Consider the following 23,197-nt stretch of genomic DNA (forward strand, 5'->3'; position numbering starts at 1 on the left):
GTTGTCACCATCATACTATAATGTCCTGTATGATATACGTACGTCATTTACGTCAAATCTTGATCTGTATATTTTTTGAAAAAAAGAGTGTTAAGATCAATGGCGATCCAGCATCCGCATTTGTGAAACACACGAGATGTTTATGATATAAGTATAGCCAGCTCGCAAACTATGATGATTATTTTTCTAACTAGCGACCTTTAGTAGTACATTAAACCTTTGGCTCATATTCTCCGTTCTACATTTGATTTAATGCGCATGTCACAGCCGCGATGGTGACTCATTAATCTGATAGGAGACATGTATACAACTATTGTTAGTAAGGTAGTTGGTGCTACCAATGTTTTACACGATGATAATGGCTAATACCATTAATGCGGTGGTTTTTGGCAGTTACGATCATGGGGTGGGTTATTAAAGTTCAACATGATCGAAGGATAGAGAAGTGGCAGCGAATACATTGTAAAGAATTTCTGCATGCTGTTTGCGTCCCTAGGAAGTGAGAAACTCGTAGTGCAATAAAACAACATAAAATTCGGTTTTATAATGTGACATAAAAGTCCTTTTTAATTATAGCTGCTATATGCTATATGTTCTTCATATGCTAAGCAAGTGAGAATACATGAAGTAAGCACGTTGTAGAAAGAAAATGGTCAACTGAAGCTGAAGGATACATATCAGGCAGAAGGAGAAACGATGCTCTCCCATGTGGTAAGTAGTCTTTTTCTTCCCGACACTACACTGCACTAATCAATGGATGACATTTAATGGATCCACCCTATGTCACATGTACATTATGCCTTTAAAACCTGGTGTATATTACACATACGCTCTGCCTGTGCCACATTATGATAACCTAAATAACCAGAGCGACACATATATACATACATATATTGAGCGATTCACTATCCGATTAGTTGACGTATTCCTTTTCTTGTTCCCCTGTACAATAATTGCCTCACTTTTAGTGTTTGCCGGTATAACTAGCCTATTGGTGGGTATTTTTGAGCTAGGCATACAATGTTGTTGTGGTTAATGTGTCCGATGCTCTATTCACTACACAGAATCAATGCCTATATGATATCATTTACAGTACATCGTCATTGTTGTGATTGCTACCGCCGGCAATAGTAATTTATTTGAAAATTCTGTTACGCTTTCTAAGGAGATGAAAAACAAGTGTACTACATGCGGTTCCATACACACTGCGATATTAAATGAAAACAGGGAGAAATCTAATGCTCTTAATGTTTCGATGATAATGCGTCGCTGGTACACTATTTTCTTCTTTGGGAAGGTTTGACAGTGTAGGGGACCAGTTGCAGCACTAACTACTAAACCTGTCTTAACTACCTCGGGCTTTGTCAATATAATATCTGATGCAACACAATCCTGGTTCCCAAGACCATAAAGATCATATTTATCTTGTAAGCTTGTGCTACAGTCCCAGCATGTAAACAATAATGCAGTCTAGTTCGCACTGTAGCTTTTTTATGACGTTTTTCTGGGAGCAGCAGTGATCTTAACCTTAAATAAATATGTGTAAATCTGTAGAATAAGTATTTTTAAATTGTAAATGTAGGTGCGTTTGTGTGATGAGGAAAAGAGTGTGGACATGTATTAGTGATATAATCCTACGCGCCGTCATTGTCGTCGTCATTCACGTTGTGGATAGGGTTATAAATAAGAGCATACTTTGTCGGCTTAACTCTTTCTCTTACTATATGTGCGCTGACTTCTTATTGTGCGTCACTTGGTCGAATGTTGATATATCCGGGGAAGGAGAAAGGCTGGTGCCACATCTGTTTTCGTTATATACACGTTTTAAAAAGCAGAAGACTTCGAGACGATTTTAACTGTTGGTAAGAAGTGTGCACCTGTGTAAAACTCGTATCATTTGAAGTCCTTCTCTTTTACCAAGAAAACAGATAGATAGAGCCCTGTCCACCCGCATACAAGAAGAGCCTCGCTTTCTTCCCGTCTGACACGAGCGCGTGATAGACTAAGAAGTAGTCCGTCTATGATGTGTGTAAACTAAAGTTCATATGCAAACTAACGAGTGCGTGCTAGCTTCTAAACTTCTCATTTTGCTGACCCTTGTTGCTATTTTAACTTCGTTAAATTGACCAGTATACAGTGTGCTACTTTATTCGGTAATTGAGATTGACTATCTTCTCATACTAAAAGCGCTCTTAGCTGACAACTTAGTAATAAGTTTTACACTCTTTTATAAACACGAAAGAATGATGAACATGACTTGAGTGATAATTCTGTTAGCAGCAGCAGGAGTGGTAAGTAGTGGAACAGTAGCGTTTCGTCGACCTTAAATAAATCCTAAGCTATTATACTTACCATTACCACCATTGGAGTAAATTGCTGATGACTGAAGAAATTGAACTGAGATGAACACTCCCTATGCGAAGAAGGATCCCATGGTCCCCAGCATTTTAACGACCATATGTCTCTAGTCCTAAAATGCCAATTCAAAGCAAACCACGGCTATGCTCCCATGATGGCTTGGTGTAACCCAGCTCGGAAGTCTAAATCTCACCGAGCGACGATAGATAAAGAATCTGCAAAAGACAAAAGAAAAAAGATGCATAATAGAATGCGTAGCGGCGGAGTGCTGTTGACTTACAAAAATGTCAGTCCAAAGTAATTAATCATCTCGAGCTTGCATTGTTTTTGCTCACTCTCACATAAAAACTCGTCTTGGTTACGCATGCATTACATATTTCGCCAATTTGGAGATGGCGAACAAAAACATAACTATGAATGCATTATGCAGACGAAAAGATATCATCAGAGTGAAGACAGACCAACAAGCTGAGAATTTGTTAATGGGATAAAAAGAAAGTTTGATAGAGGCAGTTCACGGTAACCACCCTACCCCAACTATACCATCACTACTACCGTCATAGTTGTAAGATTGATGAGGCACCATGGCTGCGCATTTTCTTTCTTTTTCTTTTTCCCCCAATAATTTTTGTTTCTCTCCTCACCTTCTCTTCCTTTCTTCGATAAGTGTTCAGAGGACCCCCTCTTTTCGGAAGGACCTTGGTTTCATGTTGGGCGTTTTTTTGTCCAGGTATTCATGGGTTCGTGGATCCTGTGACAACTTTAGGCGCAGATGCTCGCTTACTCATTTGTACATGCTCGTGGATACTGGTTATACAGACGATGTGGTGCATATGCGATGGTAACTGCGGTGTGTTATCATCCGCATTATATTAAATCTAAGTAACAATTAGAAAGAAAGGAAGCATCCAAAAGAAAAACGGCGTACTACCTGTATGTGTCATCATGCAACGTGGTCCTATGTACAGTATACATGTAAGTAGTCTCTGTTGTTATGTTGCTATGATATGATCAGATTTAGTATTGCTCTGATACAAGAGAAAAAATATATGTACTTTGTCGTCGCTCGGATGATTGTTGTTGTTTATTGTTCTGGCGATCATGAAACTATTACGGTGCTTTCTTTGCTTTTGCTGCTGGTGGCGATCATTTTCGTTTGTTCAGAAGCATTATTATAAATGCACAGATGTTTTTTAGTTCTGGAACCGACCTCGTACAAAGAAATTGAAAACGACAATCTATTTCTATTTTGATGCACCGGGAAAATGATAATTCAAAAAAAAATGCAAGGTATGAAGCCCCATCATCGCCTCGCATCAAGCAAAAACAGATGGACACGACTCCCCCGAGTCAAAAGGGCCACTAATAGTAAACAGCAGTCCATATCGTCAATACACTTCATTAGTGTTGTTGTTGTGTAATTACCATTGCAAGAAATTGTAAGATCTGTTGTTATGTTACCGTGCTGTTACGTACGTTGCTATGATACCGTCGTGAGGGTATAAAGAAAGGGTTGTTTACGTGTGGAGATTGATGAAATAAACGAATCTCCGGCAGCAGCAAAGTTGACAAGCAAAGGTTAAAAAAAAGAGGGCGTCTGTGCTAAACAAGAAGGTTTCGGGGATCGCTTCGTGATTTGGTGATTTGTGTTTCCAGACGGCTGAGTATGAGTGAGCAGTATGTGTGTGGCCTTTGCACAAATAACAGATACACGCACGCACACACAGGGAGAGGCCCATCAAGACGACTTTCCTACCAATCAAAGCGTGCCCCCGTGATGATGATGGGTTCTGCTTGTAACACACTGACATGGGTTCACACTCTATATTTTTTGCTGGTTGCCCAAAAGCAGAAGAGATGTATCATTATTGTTATGGAATAGCACATAAAAAGAGTATTGGCACGCTCTTCCATTCACCCACTACACGGATTGTTGTGGGCGACGTGCGCGTGTGGTAGGCTGCTCGCTGGTCTCCCAATATATATTCTTGATGTTTTTGTGCCCTTCTTTCTTTCACTCTTCTTTCCACTATACTGCTTTTATATTCCTCCTTTTTCCCGACATGTCCCAACGCACGCACACGGCAAAGTTCATCAACAAGGCTTACCCACATACAAACTACTGCCTGCTACACAAAATCTACTACTCTACGACGTGGTGTCCACACTGTGGCCATGATCTCAAGTGACGGTGACGATAAACTGAAGATATTGATGATGATGCAAAGAGAAAACAAAAAAATCAAAGAGGTTGGTTGCCTTACTAAAAGTAGAACATTCGCACGACTCGAGATGCTAACACAAGAATTATTGTTGCTGGCCACATATATAATAGCTTAATATCACGAAGTACATTGAAACGACACACTGTTGTGGGACTGCTGGTCTACGGAATTCACTCGCAACAACGTGTACAGCTACTACTATTACCATTACTCGCCATCATGCTGCGCACTATATACTTACTCTCCTCCTCGCAAAGCTCCTCGTCATATACATTATCACGCCAACGAAAACAGCACAAATCATAACACAGTCGCCATCAAAATATTTGCATAACTTGTATTTACTCTTTACTACAACAAACATTCTCGAAAGGAAAAGACAGTTTCTTGCTGTGTAATTTACTTTTTTCTTCTCCCCTCTTAAAATTCTGGCAAGAAAAGCACTGCTCCAAGACATCTCTTTATAAATAACCTATTCGATAACCTCCAATCCATTATCCTCCCCTACCTCTTACTCTTTTCGTGTAAGGAAATCAACAACAAAAAAGAGCACTTCCTCGCTCCGCTCCGTTTGCTATTCCTGCTGCTGCAGCCCGTGTCTTTATAAATTTTGTTTTTATTTTTTTTTCGTGTCCAGCGAACAGTTTGGCACTTGACGATCCTGGCAAAAAAAAAGGTCTGGACTTTTTTGAAGAGTATATAGCACAAGGTTTTTGTTTATTTTTTTTCTTTTGCTTTGCATTGAATCCAGTATCCGAAGAAGAAAAAGCATACACCAATTTGCAGCACAATAGATCTCATGTTCTATTTGCTTTTTTTTTCTTGCTCCACATGATGGTCCCGGTGCTAAGGTATCAATACTAGGCTGTTGAGGCAGAATTTGGTCATTACTATAACGCCAGAGAGATAAAAAGCCTGGTAATTACGGTAAGCTGCACAGCAGCGGATGATCTAATTTCTTTTCGTTGTTTTGAATGCTCTGTACAAGTAATAACGTGCTGTAAAACAACAAACTTCTTTGTTCAATAATAGGTTTTCTACATGTATAACTGAAGCAGTTGTATCGACCATTTGATCTGCTTTTTGAGTTTCCGATCGTTTTCGCCGCTCAGGCTGTCGCCACCGACTTCTTTGATCATACTGTCAACATGTTTTCTCCATTGAGCAATGGCATCGGGTCCGCTGACAATAACTTCGATTTTTTGATCGTCCGTAACTGTTGAGATAGTTCTGCTATGGAATGTACGAGATCCGTCTTGTTTCGTTCGGCTGACATCGTATCTTAACGAACGTTCGTTAAAATACAGCATATATCTCCAAAGCACAATCATCACATGGCGATAAATGTCCTCCAGGGACTCGAGTTTTACTGGACGTGTTTTGATGTTGAAATGTAGCAATTTCTCGACTAGAAACGTGGTGTGTCGTCCTTTACGCAATTTCATGTACTCTTCAGGCACGCACGAGCAGTCCGAATCGGATAGGTATAGGTCGCATAGAGCGGATAGGAATGTTGTAGATTCAATGATCTTAATATCATCCCCCCAACCCCAATTATCCAGATCAGTAAACAGTAGTAATGCATATAATCGCTGCGTATATTACATTACCTGTATTAAATTGGCACAGCTCTCGACATCAAGTTTCAGAAATCGTCGGTACGTCTGTTCTACTAAGGCCGAAGTGGTGACAAGATTATCGCAATAGGAAAGCACGCCCATCTAATATTCAAACAATGAATCCAAGGGCAGATGAGAAGAAGAGGCATATAGGAAGCGGTGGATCATTAACAGCTGAAGCATCTTTACCATATTCAACAGTCTTCCTGCAAATTCTGCAGCCTCAGCATCTTTTAACCGCGTGGGTTCCCCGTCCTCGCTGGAATGACATCCGAATGCACAGAAGATAATATCGAGGTAGCGATCAAACTGGCTACGGTTTCCGGTACTGTCCTTTCGTAATGTGTTCAAAAACTCGCATTTCTCTAGTGCCGAGTTACTCCCTACATGTAAATAAATGACATTTAGAAAATCAGTGAGTAAGTTACCGATCTTCTGTCTCTTTGCAAAATCCCATCCAGGTGCCCTTTTTTTCAGTGTAAACACACCTCGTCTGTCTCGTAAATCCGCCTCCAGCACTGTAATTATTACATTGAGAACCATACGCCGACGCTAAGAAGTAAAGATATCGTGTTATTGAATATGATGGAAACTATTGTCATATTCCCATTATGGCAAAATGGCTTACCATATGCCCTGCAGGCTGCTTCAACGATTGCTGATCCTGCTGCTTGTTATTTCTGTGCCGTGGTTCGACATATCCAAAACAATAAGCAGCAAGATCCCACAGATCGTCAAACTCAGTGAGGGAGCACTCGTAAGGTTCGTCGTCATCGTCGTCATCGTTCTCCAGTTCTAGTGCGGGGCGATTGATTCGACGATCCTTGAATTGTCCAAAGTACATGGGCTTGAAATTCTTCCAAACTGACTCGAAAGGATCAGGCCCAAAGTATTCCAGCACGTACAAAAGTACCCGCTGAGCTTCTTGTGCCATAAGAATAAGTTCCTTCGGTGTTCGTCTTCTCAAATTCATTGTAGGTCGCAAAATCAGATCGAATAATGCTAGAAGAACGGGTCTTTGATACTTATTAGCACATATGCATAAAAAAAAGAAAATCAAGCAATGACTTACCGCGATGGCTTCCGTCTTGCAGAAATGATTCCTCGAATAATATCCAAAGCTGCGTTGTCTATTTATCCAATAGTACTATTAGTCTTCATAAACTATATTTATTTCCACGTTCTGTTCTTCCTTACAGTGTTCTTCTTCGACGTAATGAATTATCATAGCTTCCAGCTTTGTTTGTATATGGCCCTTGCTATTTCGTGTTTTCTGTAATGCAAGGCCTGGTCCATCGCCATAAAAATATTGGTAGAGTTCTACGCTTTCGGGATCATAGACTAGCAACTGATCTGCGGAATGCTTTTCAACTAGGACACCGTCGGGCGTCACCGTGGTAATCTCATATATAACTCGACCCTTCTACATTCAACAAACACAATAAATTAGGAGAGAAATATCAGGCTAGCCTCTAATTGGTGCGTACTTCATCAATACGATGCTTTGTAATTGGCATTGGGTTAGAAAGAAAAAGAAATGTAGCCGGGGTTTGTTGAGCAAAAGCTTTTATTTATTTTATTGGTTTCTATGTCCAAAATTTAATGCAGGTTGGCTGTGGATGATCAATAGCCACTCCATCCTCCAAAAGACCGGTGCTTTGGTTAATCTTGAAAATGACAATGTTATTGGAGTTCTAGAGTAAAAACATACAGTGTTTTCAGTAATTTTTTTTCGTGGTGTATCATAGAACAAAACAGCTTTGGTTAAATAAACCTTACCTGGTTGCCAACCAACATAAAGTGACCCGATGGATCAATTTTGAACTGTCGAGGATGATCACCACCCGAAGATAGGTAATCCACCACCTTTAACTTTCCAGTGCCATGGTCGACGGCAAAGATCGTGATAAGGTTGACAAAACGCACCGATGCATACAAGAATCTACCGTCCGGTGACAGTTCAATCTCGGCACCACCATTTACCTCGCCTTCTGGCACCGCGTTATGATGCTCGATTTCAGACAACTTTCCTTCTTCACGGTCAAAGTGGAGCACGTAGACTTGCGAGTACAGTTCGGTCATCACATACACGGTTTCGCGGCTTTGGCTAATGGCTACATGGCGAGGGCCAGTACCGTTGGGAAACTTGAAGACGCTTGTTTGCTCAAGCTTGCCATTATCCATCTTTTTGTACACAATCGTCTCGTCAGTTCCCAGGTCGCATGAGACAGCCCAATTCTCGTCCACGAAGTCAAAGGAATGCGCATGTGCTGCCTCTTGTCTATCAGGGACACCACCTGATGGTGGTGAGGTATGGTTAGCCAAATATGCTAGTGCGCCAACACCGCCAGAGGGCAAGATCGGTAACGAGGAGATCGAGCCACCCATGTAATTGGCAGTATAAACGTAAGCACCGTCCGTTTCGGCATAGCAAGGCGAGGCACCATAGTTTGCTTCTTGGTTAATCTCAGTAAGCGATCCATCGTCGGGATTGCGCTGGAACGCAATCACAGAACCGCCGTTGGTGCCTTCATAGTCTCCAACCTCGCTCACGGCATAGAGAGTCTGTGTGTTCTGCTTAATAATAAAATATGAAGGCGCATTGGCCGCTGCCACAAGAGACCCGTCCGTAAGCTCTCCTGTAACATCGTTGAAATCGTACTTGTAGATGCCTTGGCCGCCATTGTCAGTATAACCAGAAACGTACACCGGCATCGTTGCTTGAGCTACGTGCTGTTGGAGAATGAGCGACGTTGCTATGGTCGCAAGAGTTGCCAGGTAACGCATTGCTGCTGCCAATTGATAACGAAAAGAGAGAAAAAAAGAAAGGTTGATTCGTCATTACGACGGAAAAAACTTACTCTTAAATAGTTCTAGAGAGAGAGAGAGAGAGAGGGGTGGATCTCGTAAGGGGTCTAATCCGTTGCAGCGATTTCCCGTTGGACCCTTTGGCTGGTTACATAAGACAAGTGTTCCTCCGATTGGCTGGGGTTGTCAATCTCAGGGAAAAAGTAAAACGTATTTTTCCCAGCGCATTTTATTTCATGCAATATGCATCATGGAGCACTTTTTCTCATCCACAAGAAAACGGTTCCACCGCTGGGAAAATGCTCTTCATTTAGTTCAATCCGGAAAAAATACATACTCATTGGCCATAATATTATAGTTAGTCAGCGTCTCCACCACGCGCAGTAATGGTCAAGGAAGGTTATCACTGATGGCAACAACTGACAACAACAGCAGAAAACGCACATGCGATGTGATAATTGATTTTCATAGCTATCTCGACGTGCCTTCCTATATCTATACACACTATAGAAGCATCCTCCTTGGATCGCTAGCAATGTAGATCTACAAGTGTGAGTATTAGCTGTGGTGGCGTTATAGATATGGGAAAGGTGATCACCGGTTAGGAAAAATTGATTAGCTAATTTCTTTGGAAAGCGAATCGAGTACAACGGGGCGCGATCGAATTTGAGAGATTCACAATATACCCATTCTTCCTTCGATTGCACTGTTTAAATAACTTCCCTTCAACTCAATAGGTACTACAGTACGTTCGTGTAAAGACTTGCTGCACGCGTATACATATTTGTGAAACCACAGCGGGATGCAGACTTACTCAAAATCAAAAGAGCAGTATGTAATGATCAGCGTCAGTATAAAGTAGTCGTGCGTCACATAGTAGTAATAGTATGCATATGTAGTTGTTTGGGTGCTAATAATAGCACCTGTATCTACTCTTGTTAGACATAAAGAATAGACGGTACGGTGTTACTACATGATATGTGGACGGAAATGTACATATAAAGGAGTGATGACTTTATTCCATACATTCTTTTCGGCCTCTTAAAGATGTCAGTACTTTATTGACATGTATCTTTTGCAAACATGCTTCCAGTAGATTGGTTTCCCGGATTTCTTATTTCTCACTTGTACAAAGTTGGTAAAGTAGTGCAGCTATGCAAGCTTACCTGTACGAATGAGGTAACTGTCCCTTATAATCCAATTAACTTACGTAATCGTTGCCAGAAAAGTTAACCTAATTATTACCAGTCGAAAATCAAAAAGCTGAACTTTCTCGTCTTCAGCTAAAGTCTGAAACAAAATATACATTTTGCATTTTTATAAAGACATTCGACCACGGATTTTGCCGATTAGACACTCTAACATAGGTAATTAAGCACAACACTTCGTTTAGAATAGAGCAAAGTAAATCAGCAGTTCATGAGCAAGAGAGTTTACGTCGGGGAAAGCAATAACGGTTGGGGACTCAGAACGAAGTGCCTCATTATTCACACGGAAATATACAGAGCAAAAGAGATACACTATGTAACCTTAGGGTTATCCGGTGAGGTGATATTAAATATAGCAGCATAATTAACAAATAACCGGGGTTATATGTCAATAAGTACTAATATCATATTGCATCTGTCACTCTGCTGCTCGTCGTAGTTATTTACAACGACTTCAAAAAAATATACAGACTCCACCATACTGATTCTTATCCACCGCCAACTCCACTACAAAATACAGACATATAATAAAGCTCTATTATATTATATATGATAGCTAAATTATCTAAGAAGAACTCCAGCAAGAGAACCACTCTTAGAGAATTATGAGCTTACACACGCATGCAGCAGCCCAGCTTCTCCCAGCGCCTAATTTACCAAGACCATCTACAAGCAACGGGTTCGTCGTTGGTGGTTTCGATGTGCGAAAATGACTACCCCAGCTTAAAGATATGATAAGGCGGTCAGGCTGACCTAACTCCAGCGAACCTGTCATGCGACCTTTATAGCCCGTTTCTTTACAAGTAGTTTAGCTGCAGTGTCGAACATCTGATTGTGTAACAAGGAATACTCACCATCAAAACACAAATAAGGTCGCATCTTACAGAGCTGAGCCATTTTGAAGATGGCGCTTTTTTGTTGTTAAATCACGCTACGTGCACCAGCAATTTATTCTGATAGAAACGTTAGTGCGCATGCATAGGCCAAGAGAGAAAAGAGACTATTTTAAAGCTCTTTTTATACATATACAATAAACGTACATAGTAATTCAAGCACGAACAACTTTCCTTGTGAGCCGTTTGTCCAAGGAAGAGTTGAAATATATCGACTAAATATGCAGCATTTTACAATCACATCATGTATCAATTATCAACAAATGCGCGGGGCAGCCTAACAATGGATGTTAGCACGGAATAAGAATCCCCTTTCGCGTAATTCAGCTGTTTAATATGTCTGATACAGATTACTACTATTAAATGGATATACACGGCAGCAATTTCTGGGATGACGCACAGATATATTAAGAATTCCGACTGTTTATAGTGTATACATATATCACTACACAGTAACAACTGTCAATAATGAAGAAATAATGTTGTATATCGGTAACGCCTAAATCTGACCGTATAATATAAGGCAGTACCGGATAAAACGTCATAAACATGCTTCTCATGACTCAATCACAGATCCGAAGGTTAACACATTGCCAAAAAAAAAAGAGGTAGATGCAAGCCTTGACGGTGAAGGGTAATATGGGATGATACCTAGACATTTCCAATCTCAGTAGAACGTGGGGTAAGTAACGCTTAAATGTTAAGGTGGCAAAGCTCATAATGGTGCCTGCGTTCCACAAAATGCGATATGAACTGGGTACCTTCTCTCAAAGTTGTTTCCTACGTTTTGCTTACAAAATGTACGTTACATGGAGTAGTTATATATCGCTGTTGCGCAATTTATGCTCTTGTTTGCTGCATAAGCAGTAATGGTTGTTCACAGATTATGCATAATTATTTAGGATTTACATTGCAAAATAACCCCGTAACTGCGTCCTTTTTTATATAAATAGGTACACACGCGATACATACAGTAATACGCAAAAACACATTCTTTTCAAGCCTCCTAAATTCCAATTGCAGAAAATTCTACTGAAGGTTATGGACCGTATGCGGGATGTCGATATGACGGCACTTATACCTCAAAACAGTTTTGCGTGACCGTTGTAGAAGCATTCAGAGATCCAGAAGCAGATAATTTATTCGCCCAGGTGCACAATGAACACACAACAACGTCAATGGTATATATATCTCTGGCGATCACCCGACCGAAGGATGCTTCGAAAAAAAAGCATTGTCGGTAATTCTTTTTATGTTAGGATTAGTAGCACTTCTTATAAGACGACTCTTCTCAAATATAGCTCTTACAACCATGATTGTTGCTCGATTTTTTAATAAAGTTTTAAGCGTATTGAAACTCATGTTTTATATGTATGCTATATAGTCACAATGGTGGATGGACTCACGGAGTTGGGGAAATGTTCAAAGGCCCTCGAGCTTATGTAAGTACTGTTGGCAGAATGGCGAATTTCATATTATATATACCACAGGGTACAGCAAGGTGGCGGCTACTTATAGCATATCACATTATCACTTAGTTGGCAGTGCATGCCCAAGCTGCTGTCATGTTTGTCAAGTACTCATTTAGCCCAGAAGTTATTTACCTGGTAGCCCTTGGGGAGTGCTATGACACCCTTTCATGGGTTGTGAATACCGATCCATTAGTACATAATTTAAATTGAACAAAGATACCCGTTCTCAGTGATAGTACAAGAGGAAACCTAGCTGCTGCTTTAGCAGGTACACATTTTTTTTGCATCATTCGTATTTGTAAATGGTTATGACAAAATGGTGTGGTTGTTCTATATATTTCTAGACGAGTAAAGACGTAGGAGCACAGTGTTGCAAAGTCAAACTCTGTTTTATCCCGCTGTTTGTGCTACCAATTTTGATAAGGATTCTTACAACGCATTCGCCGAAGATTATTTTGTGACGAAAGGTGCCATGCTAAGGAACTAGAACTGTTATCTTCCAGATGACGATTAGCAAGTTCGACGGATTGTTACTGTATCACTACTGGAGGGTAGTGTCGAGGAATTGAACGGTATCGCTCCGGCTTTATCATGACTGCGGAAGCTCACATTTTGCGCGATGAAGGAGAACCTTATGCGAAGAGATTAATAAAGGCTGGCGTACCTCTAGTTGCAGTCCGCACCCTCGGGACGCTTCATGGTTTCTTGGGCATCGATGGCAGTGGACCCACATCATTATCGGTGTACAATGAAACAGTCGACTTTTTGCACGAGAATTAAACATAACAGCAACTACTAGTGCTGCACAATATAGAATGCATATTTATCCCTTGTTCTAACTATGATATAAATTCTGTCTTCTCAAAACAAACATTGTAAACATCTCAAAAAGGCTCAATTTCTATGCGGCTAGTAACAAAAAGGTAAAAGCTGCTTGAGTTGACTTTTGTGATCCTTCTACACACTAACTTAATATCGTGGGTATGCGTACAAAAACTTTGAGAAAGCACAAATAGCAGTATAAATTTATAAATAAAGCCATTGCAATGGGACCTATTTTCTTTGGATCTACAATCAGCACGTCTGCTAGTATGTATTAAACAGCAACAAAGTAAACATTAGTACTTTAGTGGTATTCCGTTGTATGTATACCTCCGGTTTTTGCAGTATTAAATTTGGACAAAAGTTATTTTGAGGTCGATAGCAACAGGGATTAAATGCGCCACCGATGAAGAAAGGGGTAACAGTGTACAGTCTTTGATGACATTGAATAAAGAGAAAAGTTGAATAGCTTGTGCAACCTTGTTCAACCTAATGATCAGAGTGAACACTTACATACCACCTGCTCAGTGCGATTGGACGCTTGATCTCGGTTCTATATAGTATATACAAACCCACTGATGATAGTTCGGCGAGGTTAATAATTAGTGATGTAACCGTTGACGGGCGTTTGTGTTTAATTGATTCGGGATTATATACTTATACGCGCGTGATAGTTTACAAGCATACTTTGAAATGGCAATCGGGTATATACGAGTCCCACAGAAAGTGGTACATAGAACCGGAATCAAATTCGGACCCGTCCACCCCATAGAGTATAGAATGTCATTTTCAACATATCCGCCTATAAGAAGTTGTACACTGCTAATGCCTGTATATGCCGATCTTTACCGTCCCCTTTGCACCCAACGAAAAACCTGTTCCGAACGGGGCGACGGGTCGTGGTGGAGAGGGAACAACGAGACGATTCCATCCCATCCCTTTCAGACCCGAAAAGTGCTTAATCTTGCTCGCTAATTTATGCCTTTTTGACGTCATGTAAGCATCCGCACGTGCCAATAGCATCGTGAGCTCTCCATTTTGCTTACACATTCTTTCATCGTGATCATTTTTGTCTTCTCTTTCTTGCATAACAGCATATCTCATGTCATAGAACGGATGTCACTGGCATTCTGGGCTACATGCAGGATATCAAAACGCCCAATGCACCTATGAGTTGAGACTTGATACTGCGTAAACAAATGCGCATGATATTGTGGCGTCTTTCAAGTCAGCAACGTGAGCCGCCGGAGAAACCCGGTGAGTCCAAGGTCAAGACGAATATCGGAGTTGGGGGTGACAAGACGAACGCATATGATGATGATGGACGTAGCGGAACGTGAGAAAACGCGGGGACTTCAGGAACACGAAAAACAGTGTGCTGCAACTGCTACCCCGGAATGTCGGTACGTGATACCTTTTGGCATATGCAGAGCGGATCACCAAACAGACTGGTTTCTCCACTGAGTGCTTTCAGTTCCCAATACTTTCACTGTCTCTATCGCGATCCCCATTTAAGAAAAAGGTTATTACATTGCAACAAAAGACTTTCGGGACATACACGACTGTATGCACCTCAGACTCTTTTTATTTCAAGCTACATTTGTTATGTACAGTTTGGAAAAGGAGAAGATATAAAGGGAAAAGGATACACATGTGCCATGGGTGTCTGTGCGGTGATTGCGGAAATTGGATTTAGGGTAAGTATGAAAGTGTGCGTGTCATAAATGGTTTGTTGCATTTAGAGGGCACCATCGACCTTGGCGGCGTGGGTGATCAAGTCAACGACACGGCACGAGTAGCCGAATTCGTTATCGTACCAGGAGATGAGCTTGACGAAGTTGGGGTTCAAGGAGATACCGGCCTTAGCATCGAAGATGGAGGAGTTGGTGTCGCCCAAGAAGTCAGTGGAGACGACCTCATCCTCGGTGTAGCCGAGAATGCCCTTGAGCTCACCCTCAGAGGCGTCCTTGATGGCCTGCTTGATCTCATCGTAGGAGGCACCCTTCTCGATGCGGACAGTAAGATCGACGACGGAAACGTCGGGGTTGGGGACACGGAAGGACATACCGGTCAACTTGCCGTTGAGGTGGGGAATGACCTTACCGACAGCTAATTAAAAGAGAACAGAGAGCGCGTGCTTATTTTTAGTACTGTGCCTTTTGTCAGCAAGAACGGGAAGCTTGGCCACCGCTACGCGTGTAGGCCCCACATCCGAATCTTTCCCTTCCCTTATCCGGGGTACCGGCAGTGCTGCCTTTGATAGACAACACCCCCTCCGCGGTACCACTGCACCTCATCCCATATGACAGCGATCATTTGCATTGAAACTTACCCTTGGCGGCACCAGTAGAGGCGGGGATGATGTTGGCACCGGCGCCACGGCCAGCGCGCCAGTCCTTGCCAGAGGGACCATCGACGGTCTTCTGGGTAGCAGTGGTGGCGTGGACAGTGGTCATCAAACCTTCAACGATCTTGAACTTGTCATCAATGACCTTGGCCAAGGGAGCCAAGCAGTTGGTGGTGCACGAGGCGTTGGAGATGATCTGGTATTCGGACTTGTAGGCATCCAAGTTGACACCGCAGACGAACATGGGGGCATCGGCCGAGGGGGCAGAGATGATGACCTTCTTGGCACCACCGACCAAGTGAGCCTTGGCCTTTTCGATGGTGGTGAAGACACCGGTGGATTCAACGACGTAGGCAGCGCCAGATGGGCCCCACGGGATTTGGGAGGGGTCACGCTCAGCGTAGACAGCAATTTCCTTGCCGTCGACAATGAGCTTGCCATCCTTGTGCTCAACGGTGCCCTTGTAGCGACCGTGGGTGGAGTCGTACTTGAACATGTAGACCATGTAGTCCAAGTCAATGAAGGGGTCGTTGATGGCGACAACCTGGACGTTGGGGTTCTGCAACGAAGCGCGGAGGACAATGCGGCCAATACGACCGAAACTGTTGCGCGTGACAAAGGTTGCATGTCAGTGTCCTGCTTCCTTCCCATGCAACGACGCACCGCCACGGCAAAAAGAAAACGAAAAGGACTTACCCGTTAATACCAACTTGGACAACCATTTTTTTTTAGAGTGAGAGGAAAGTGATGGAATGAAGAAGAAAAGGACCCTTGGTGGGGGCCTCGAGCATCTTGTGAATTTATATTTTTTTTTTACAACTCGACCAGGCCACGTCAGGACGCGACCCGGGGTTGACTCCGATGGCTGCTACTGCTGATGCTGCTGCCTACTGTTTTGCGTTTGGTCGGCATTGGAACACCGACCCCATAAACAACACGCTTACTATTACTGGTTGCTGCTGCTCTGATACGTGCTGTATACGTATAGCAGATGAGATTAATTGCCTTATACCTCCCCTCCGCCCTTGGTGCCCATTCCACTTTCTTCTGGCCAACCCCTGCCTATTTTCATGCCATGCTGCAGAACCATCTGCCACAATTCCAGACAAGAAGACGAGACTCATGTGTGGCCACCCGTCATCCTGGCTATTGTAATCAAGCGCAGCACAGGTTAAATATCATAAACAAGCAGCGCAGTTGAGCGATCATCTCTCACGCAATCGATTGGTTCACAGAGACGCGTGCTGCTATAAAATTTTCTGATGCAGCGAGAGATAGAGCTTGTGCATTGCGCTTTAACTATGCGGGCAAAGCTGGAAAATCGGCTGGAACTTTCGGGGAAATTATTTGGGGCTCAAAGATCGTCGGATAAGAAAAGTTCGCGCATATACCTTTTACACGCCTCTTGCTTTTCTGTATGTGCGTGGTGCGTGGCTTTCTCCTTGATGTTACATATCTCAAGATACAAACAATGGCCGTTTCTTCGAAGCTTCGATCATCAACAATAACTACAAGAGAGACGATTTCAAGGTTAGCAGCAAGAACACCACTGGTTGCTGGTAGGTATACAACTGGGTTTGATATCACAGACTTCTGTATCTGATTTGATCAAAAGTGGGCGATGAACTTATCATTATCTATGCCCAATCATCTCTCAGTTAGGCTGGTAACGCGCTGGAGATTTTACTTTTCTTTTACCCCAGACAGCAATAGATAAGTCCGTGACAACTGATTTAAAAAGAATCATCATCTGCTGCGTTTTTGTTTTGTGCATTTATGGCAAACCCCCATATCGCCATCAGCTTTGATATTTTGTCCTCTCTTCTTCCCTAAATTTGAGCTAATCGTCCAATAATCGCTTACAGCTACATGCGTGACAGCGACTATGGGCAATAGCCTAGAGTCGGTATGCTTTCCTCGTGACAATAATCTTACACAGTGGATAATATGTGCTCGGAAGCACAGTCGGTCAATTTCTACAGATTAACTGCACTAATACAAGGGATAGTGGACTAGTGCCCTTTAGTTTCATTTGAATATAGTAGGTGTATATAGAAAGACATGGTCTAAAAAACAACATGAAGAGTACGGGAGGACACTCGACTTGACTATAGTAATGGTTGCTCCGTGCCTTGGATGACCTTGCGAGATGGCAGAAACTTTGGGGATGAGGATGAGGATGAAACACGTTCATAAACGAACACAAAGAGAAGGGGAGACTTGTGTTTAAGTCAAAGTGATGATGGTCATACATAGTACAGATCGTTGCGCATTATCTCCTGCTATTATATCCTTAGTATTGAAACCACAGCATCGTACTATCTCTTATGAGCCATCACCGCTGTGTTGAATCATCCTTCTTTCATGATTAAGGCTATCGACCGTTTTGTACTGTTATATCGAACTCTGTATTTTTCGCTTAAACTAGAATCTTTCTTAATAAGGTATAGTATCGTTTTAGTAGGATTGACGCTGGGAGACAGCGGTAACCCCTTTGTATAGTTATTACTGTTGTTACTGCCATATGATACTGGTCACCGGTACCCTGCCGGGTTTGTCTCATCACACCCTCTTTCGCTTTTTAATCGTATGATTTCGAGGCATGTAGTGCACTTACCCTCACCATAATCATGGCCGGGTGACTGACCGGGGCCATGGTGTTCACTGTAGAACGTTATGTCAAATACCGCCTCCCCTGGATAGACGTGACAAAAAAACCTGCTCTTGTGAAACCTTATTTATTGTTGCACATACACGACCGCATCCTACGTGTCGTTGTCTTGTTTTCATGTTATTTGTTGCTGCCGTTCTGTCAACGATAGTGTCAGGCATATCATCCTGTGACACCTAGAGGCAAGGAAACACTTTATATTTAATGTTGTCTGGTCCATTACATTGTAAAACGTAGAAAATGGTCACATCGTAATAATATATACAGTAAGTGCATCATGACCAGAAAATACAGTGCGGGCGTCGTAATCTAACAAAAGGGTCTTAGTACTACTGCACCAGGTACAACTTTAGCCTATTGCGTCAACGAATTAAGCAATAACGAAGTCGACCGATTTTGCAATGGGACTGGAATCCTTCAACTTGATCGTTTTGTCGAAACTCTGGGTCCCAAGTACAATACGCAATCCAATCGTTAACCAAGTATGATTGCCACTAGTATATTTGCGTTGCTCCTTCTGATTACAGGCATGGTGGCCGTGCTGTAGAAAGAGCTAAACCCTAAACGGAATTGTAATCCCAGGAAATACAGTAATCCTTTTCAGTCAACGACAAACAAACATTCTTTGAGCTGTTATTCTATCCTTGTGGGAGATTTTGCGTTTCTCGTATCCCGCGCCCGTCGAGCTGCTGGCTTGTGTACATGATCCGACTCGTAAAGTAATCCGGCTGTTTTGGTAAGGACCATCAACGGGTTGGCATTGCTTACAGCTGTAATAATGATAAACAAAAGAGAAGAAAGAAAGAATTCCTTTCTAAAGAGGACTATAATGTAGATGACGCACAGATGAAATAAAATAAAATCACACATACATTGACTGGCATGGCTGTTCTTTTCCCTCGACCCTCGACCCTTTTATGAAAATACAAGAACACTTTTCCGCATGCATGAATCTCCCGTCAATACTGTAGCGGCGAAACGCTGTCAACGGTATACGCAGATCTAGATTTTGTGAGTACACCATGTGAAAACCATCAATGCCTGTCCAGGAGGGTAGTAGGTCATCCTCCGGTAGCTGTCGTCGCAGCCGCTGTTGTTACTGTTAAAACAAGATAGAGTAGGAGGAGGCATCAACGATCCGAAGAGCTCCAAAGCACAATACAATCATGTCGTTCCCCACCAATAGCCCATAAAAGTCGATCAGTGAACCCAAAAGCGTGTGTTTATAGTCAAAGTTGACTGATGGAACGATCCTGGGAATCATGTTTGCAACAGCAAAAATGCAATCATGCGCCCTACTGCTTGTGCGCTTGTACGCGGCATGCAATATGCTGCTGGTACACCATTTATCAGATTTATCGTATATGCTTGTCATGAACCGTTTAGCTTCTGTACCGAGCAAGGACAACCTTGTATGATGAATTACCGTGTCGGATCATAAGTGCACGTTGCGTCTGATAAACAGCAATCGTTTGGTCATGTAGGCTTCTTCTAGAGTGCACACGCGTTTGCTCCATCGTATTTAACTTCCTTTCTTCATCCTCGGCTTTCGCATAAACGTAATGTTGCTCGGGAATCAAAACAGTCGTGCAACAGGAATACTCGTATATGTACTGCATTCGTTTGATTTCTTACTTCTTTTCGTCTTCGTCGTTTTGGTTAACGCACCTTTGGTCGAACCGTATGTATTGTATGCTGAAGTCTCTGCATATCTGCTGGATAACTTGTTGAAACTTCACCAGCTGCGGAGTCCTCCCTGTGGACATTTATTTAATAATAGCTTTTTGTTATAAGGTTTTCTTCACACACACACACTTGCGAGCACAGCATGACCTCTTCTCTAAACGTACCTTGCCGACATATGATTTTGTCTTGTCCGTCGTCCTGGCGATGGTGTTCATCGCCTTCTTTGAAAAAATCTCTCCCGATTGGTTCCAGCTGTTTGACAGAGTATGATATGGTGTTCAACAGTGCTGCCAGGAACGACATCCATAGCATGTGTACCGACAAGCTGCCTGGGTCTGTAAGGTGGATCGTCACTAGACGTTGTGGATGATGACAATGTCGCTGTTGGGCGAAATTCTTATTAGTTATTGCCAATATAAACGACAGGGTCGTTGACCCATATACAGAATCAAATTCGTAGAGATTCGCCTGGTCTACGTAATGCACATATTATTCTATTGTTATGAATACTTTTGGCTCCTTGTACGGTTGGCTGATTACATATGTTACCATAATTCAACCTGAAAGGCTCTCAGTGTATTCGGTAAAGATAAACTAATTGGAGCCAAGAGTATGCTTTTGTTCTAAGTCGCAATTTATTTCAAAAAGATGAACTTCTTTTTGAATAGAAGAGAACAGTGAAAGGAAGAAGCATGTAATAAAACTACTTCTTCGAGGGTGATGCAAGCATTATTAAGAGACACATCTGATATTGCAAGTGTGCAACGATTATTAGATATATTATAATGATAGTGATCTTAATTTCTGTGTAATATAATATCAACAGACTATCGATAGAAGTGATGATACCGAGTCTTATTATATGGCAGTAGTCCCTCTTTCAAAATCAACCTCGATAAGGGAAAGTTCTACAATGCTGGCATAAAGTATATTACTAAGAGTAATGTACATGCTATAAATGTACCGCTTTGCGGATTCTCTTCTACGCTATAAGAGCTTATTTGTTTGAGAGTAACCTTAACATGGGAAACCGTGTTGCTTTTAAGTTTGAATGAACTACACTATACATTCCTTCCCCACTTGCTACGTATGGTGTTGGTACTTTGCCTCGCCGTCTTTTCTCCTACAATTTGTTGACAATTTCTCAAACGCTGTTGTTTGTGTACTTGTTACTGCTAGGAAATTCCGTTTCTTGACCTTGATGGGTACATATTATAACCGCAGTAGGTACGGCTGGGCACGTTAACTCGTTGCGATGATAATAGATTATTACTTATCATATCTAAAGGATTTAACTGACAGCAATGCAGCAGCTATATTTTCTCTTAGTCATCTATTCACGGTTTTAATAATAGTAGATGAGAATATCAGCTCTAATTTACAGCACGAGGAAAATTTATATGAAGAGTATGATATACTACATAGTACTACTACTTGACAAAGAAAAGTCAGCCAGCCCGGAAGAGCAGCACAGGTGCGTCGTCGGTTCGTGTCCGAACCGGAATTGAAAATCAGCTTATACAGCGCTTCGAGGGCCATCCCATACACCTCCTCTTTCAACGGCCATATCTTTTGCCATCCATCCATCCATCGAACATCATGTCGACCGCCGAACTCGCTGTTGTCTACGCTGCCCTCATCCTTCAGGATGGTGAAGTTGAAATCTCCGTACGTTTTGAATCCATCCATTCATGTATTTCCTCATTCACAATGACGAATTCGCAAAATGAAAAAGGGAGAATTCGCGTTACATTATAATCTTGAATTATTCGGGGGAAAATTTAACACCCAATGGTATGATTGTTTAGGCTGACAAGCTTGAGACTTTGGTCAAGAAGGCTGGTGTCACTGTCGAGCCCATCTGGTTCAACATTTTCGCCAAGGCTTTGGAAGGTCAGGACCTTAAGGAATTGTTGAGCGGTTTGTCGCAGCCCGGTGCCAGCGCTGCTCCCGCTGGTGGTGCTGCCGCCGCTGCCGGTGGTGACGCTCCCGCTGCTGAAGAGAAGAAGGAAGAGGAAGCCGAGGAATCGGATGAGGATATGGGCTTCGGTCTTTTCGATTAAACGCATCACAACAGCTTTGTTTTTGTTGTATGATCATCCAATCTACCTTCTCACCAATAAAAAACACCCCAACACAAACCACTCTTCAACCACAGAACCAGTATTATTTGTCCAGACACAGATACGGAATATATGCTGATTTGAGGATAATTGGTAAGAGCGACGGGACGATGAGGGAAAAGTAACAAAGGGGGTGTCTGTTACTGGTGTGAAAATCAAAATATAGGGGAACGATGTGTAGGTGGGCTGTTACAATCGTCAGATTTTTGTCTTTAAATATACGCGTGCCTCGTGAAGTCTCCTTGATCGACTAAAGAAAGATAAACAATAAGACGAACTTCACTCAGCGCTGCTACCCCCCTCGTGCCTAACATTACTAGCCGTTTCTCGAGAGAAGATATATAAATGTGCATTGAAACAAGAACACGCGCAAACAACAATATAATCTCTTGATAACACTTATTTTTTTCCATTCGTTACTTTATTGGCTATCAGCATTATTACTACTATGCAACAGCAACCCATTACATTCCTTATCTTTTCTGTCATTTTCTTGTTTGCCAGTCTCGTTCGATCCGTGCCTCTTGCTGCTGAACGACGTTCCGGTAACGACAACGGCGGTGGTACCGTATTATCCTCGTCTGGAAGTTACCTGACCGACGAATCCTGCCAAGCAGATCTGTCCTGTATACTTCACTGTCTTTTAAACGAGCGGTTCTTATTGGGCGAATGTAACAAGGAAACTCATACATGCGAATGTACTAGTCCGTTGTTTCACGATGACATCCAAAAGGAGCCCAAGGTGATTGTTGTTCCTGCTGGCCAAGATGGTAGCAGCACCACTAGCAGTAACGGCGACGCAGCTCCGTTGTCATCGTCTTCGGACGGTGCCCAGCAATATTAACGACGAACGGAAACAAAGCAGCTACTGCAGCAGCAGTTAATAATAGTAACTAGTACTTGGCCATAGAATTCATCTCCCTTCTTGTACGAGTGTTCGATACATATGTCATTTTTAATGGGAC

General features: G+C 42.3%; 6 protein-coding genes across 6 annotated transcripts; 2 read left to right on the forward strand and 4 right to left on the reverse strand.

The window, feature by feature from the left end:
* Positions 1–5,487: 5,487 nt before the first annotated feature.
* Positions 5,488–7,381, reverse strand: BDB00DRAFT_222255 (uncharacterized protein). Its single transcript, XM_053116530.1, has 5 exons — positions 6,831–7,381; positions 6,691–6,754; positions 6,392–6,585; positions 6,194–6,304; positions 5,488–6,112 (listed from the first exon to the last, which is right to left on the reverse strand). The coding sequence occupies exons 1-5, from the start codon at positions 7,173–7,175 to the stop codon at positions 5,621–5,623; spliced, it is 1,206 nt and encodes a 401-aa protein (XP_052985453.1). The 5' UTR covers positions 7,176–7,381; the 3' UTR covers positions 5,488–5,620.
* A 364-nt stretch (positions 7,382–7,745) lies between these two features.
* Positions 7,746–9,155, reverse strand: BDB00DRAFT_795753 (6-phosphogluconolactonase). The gene is made up of 2 exons (XM_053121415.1): positions 7,982–9,155; positions 7,746–7,896 (listed from the first exon to the last, which is right to left on the reverse strand). The coding sequence occupies exons 1-2, from the start codon at positions 8,987–8,989 to the stop codon at positions 7,789–7,791; spliced, it is 1,116 nt and encodes a 371-aa protein (XP_052985454.1). The 5' UTR covers positions 8,990–9,155; the 3' UTR covers positions 7,746–7,788.
* Positions 9,156–10,399: 1,244 nt separating this feature from the next.
* Positions 10,400–11,420, reverse strand: BDB00DRAFT_934953 (uncharacterized protein; the record flags this gene model as incomplete). Its single annotated transcript, XM_053129172.1, has 3 exons — positions 11,073–11,420; positions 10,834–11,013; positions 10,400–10,530 (listed from the first exon to the last, which is right to left on the reverse strand). The coding sequence occupies exons 1-3, from the start codon at positions 11,113–11,115 to the stop codon at positions 10,400–10,402; spliced, it is 354 nt and encodes a 117-aa protein (XP_052985455.1). The 5' UTR covers positions 11,116–11,420.
* Positions 11,421–14,931: 3,511 nt separating this feature from the next.
* Positions 14,932–16,514, reverse strand: BDB00DRAFT_795772 (glyceraldehyde-3-phosphate dehydrogenase). The gene is made up of 3 exons (XM_053121416.1): positions 16,449–16,514; positions 15,738–16,354; positions 14,932–15,514 (listed from the first exon to the last, which is right to left on the reverse strand). The coding sequence occupies exons 1-3, from the start codon at positions 16,472–16,474 to the stop codon at positions 15,144–15,146; spliced, it is 1,014 nt and encodes a 337-aa protein (XP_052985456.1). The 5' UTR covers positions 16,475–16,514; the 3' UTR covers positions 14,932–15,143.
* A 5,134-nt stretch (positions 16,515–21,648) lies between these two features.
* Positions 21,649–22,268, forward strand: BDB00DRAFT_795780 (60s acidic ribosomal protein-domain-containing protein). The gene is made up of 2 exons (XM_053121417.1): positions 21,649–21,777; positions 21,918–22,268. Exons 1-2 carry the CDS (start codon positions 21,709–21,711, stop codon positions 22,170–22,172), a joined length of 324 nt encoding a protein of 107 aa, XP_052985457.1. The 5' UTR covers positions 21,649–21,708; the 3' UTR covers positions 22,173–22,268.
* On the forward strand, positions 22,269–23,197 carry BDB00DRAFT_795781 (uncharacterized protein). Its single transcript, XM_053121418.1, has one exon. It carries the CDS (start codon positions 22,681–22,683, stop codon positions 23,074–23,076), a length of 396 nt encoding a protein of 131 aa, XP_052985458.1. The 5' UTR covers positions 22,269–22,680; the 3' UTR covers positions 23,077–23,197.

The sequence above is a fragment of the Zychaea mexicana genome (assembly GCF_025766255.1).
Source record: "Zychaea mexicana strain RSA 1403 chromosome Unknown BDB00scaffold_2, whole genome shotgun sequence".
In the NCBI taxonomy this organism is placed as follows: Eukaryota; Fungi; Mucoromycota; class Mucoromycetes; order Mucorales; family Lichtheimiaceae; genus Zychaea; species Zychaea mexicana.

Excerpts from the sequence above, each read along its gene's own strand:
- BDB00DRAFT_222255 (XM_053116530.1), bottom strand. The coding sequence starts at position 7,175 with ATGAATTTGAGAAGACGAACACCGAAGGAACTTATTCTTATGGCACAA. Across the intron at positions 6,755-6,830 it reads AGCAGCCTGCAGGGCATATG|CGTCGGCGTATGGTTCTCAA; the intron begins GTAAGCCATTTT and ends TTTACTTCTTAG. Across the intron at positions 6,305-6,391 it reads CAGGAAGACTGTTGAATATG|ATGGGCGTGCTTTCCTATTG; the intron begins GTAAAGATGCTT and ends TTTGAATATTAG.
- BDB00DRAFT_795781 (XM_053121418.1), top strand. The coding sequence starts at position 22,681 with ATGCAACAGCAACCCATTACATTCCTTATCTTTTCTGTCATTTTCTTG.
- BDB00DRAFT_795772 (XM_053121416.1), bottom strand. The coding sequence starts at position 16,474 with ATGGTTGTCCAAGTTGGTATTAACGG. Across the intron at positions 16,355-16,448 it reads GTCCAAGTTGGTATTAACGG|TTTCGGTCGTATTGGCCGCA; the intron begins GTAAGTCCTTTT and ends CACGCGCAACAG. Across the intron at positions 15,515-15,737 it reads CTCTACTGGTGCCGCCAAGG|CTGTCGGTAAGGTCATTCCC; the intron begins GTAAGTTTCAAT and ends TCTTTTAATTAG.
- BDB00DRAFT_795780 (XM_053121417.1), top strand. The coding sequence starts at position 21,709 with ATGTCGACCGCCGAACTCGCTGTTGTCTACGCTGCCCTCATCCTTCAG. Across the intron at positions 21,778-21,917 it reads ATGGTGAAGTTGAAATCTCC|GCTGACAAGCTTGAGACTTT; the intron begins GTACGTTTTGAA and ends ATGATTGTTTAG.
- BDB00DRAFT_795753 (XM_053121415.1), bottom strand. The coding sequence starts at position 8,989 with ATGCGTTACCTGGCAACTCTTGCGACCATAGCAACGTCGCTCATTCTC. Across the intron at positions 7,897-7,981 it reads TTATGTTGGTTGGCAACCAG|AACTCCAATAACATTGTCAT; the intron begins GTAAGGTTTATT and ends TTTTTACTCTAG.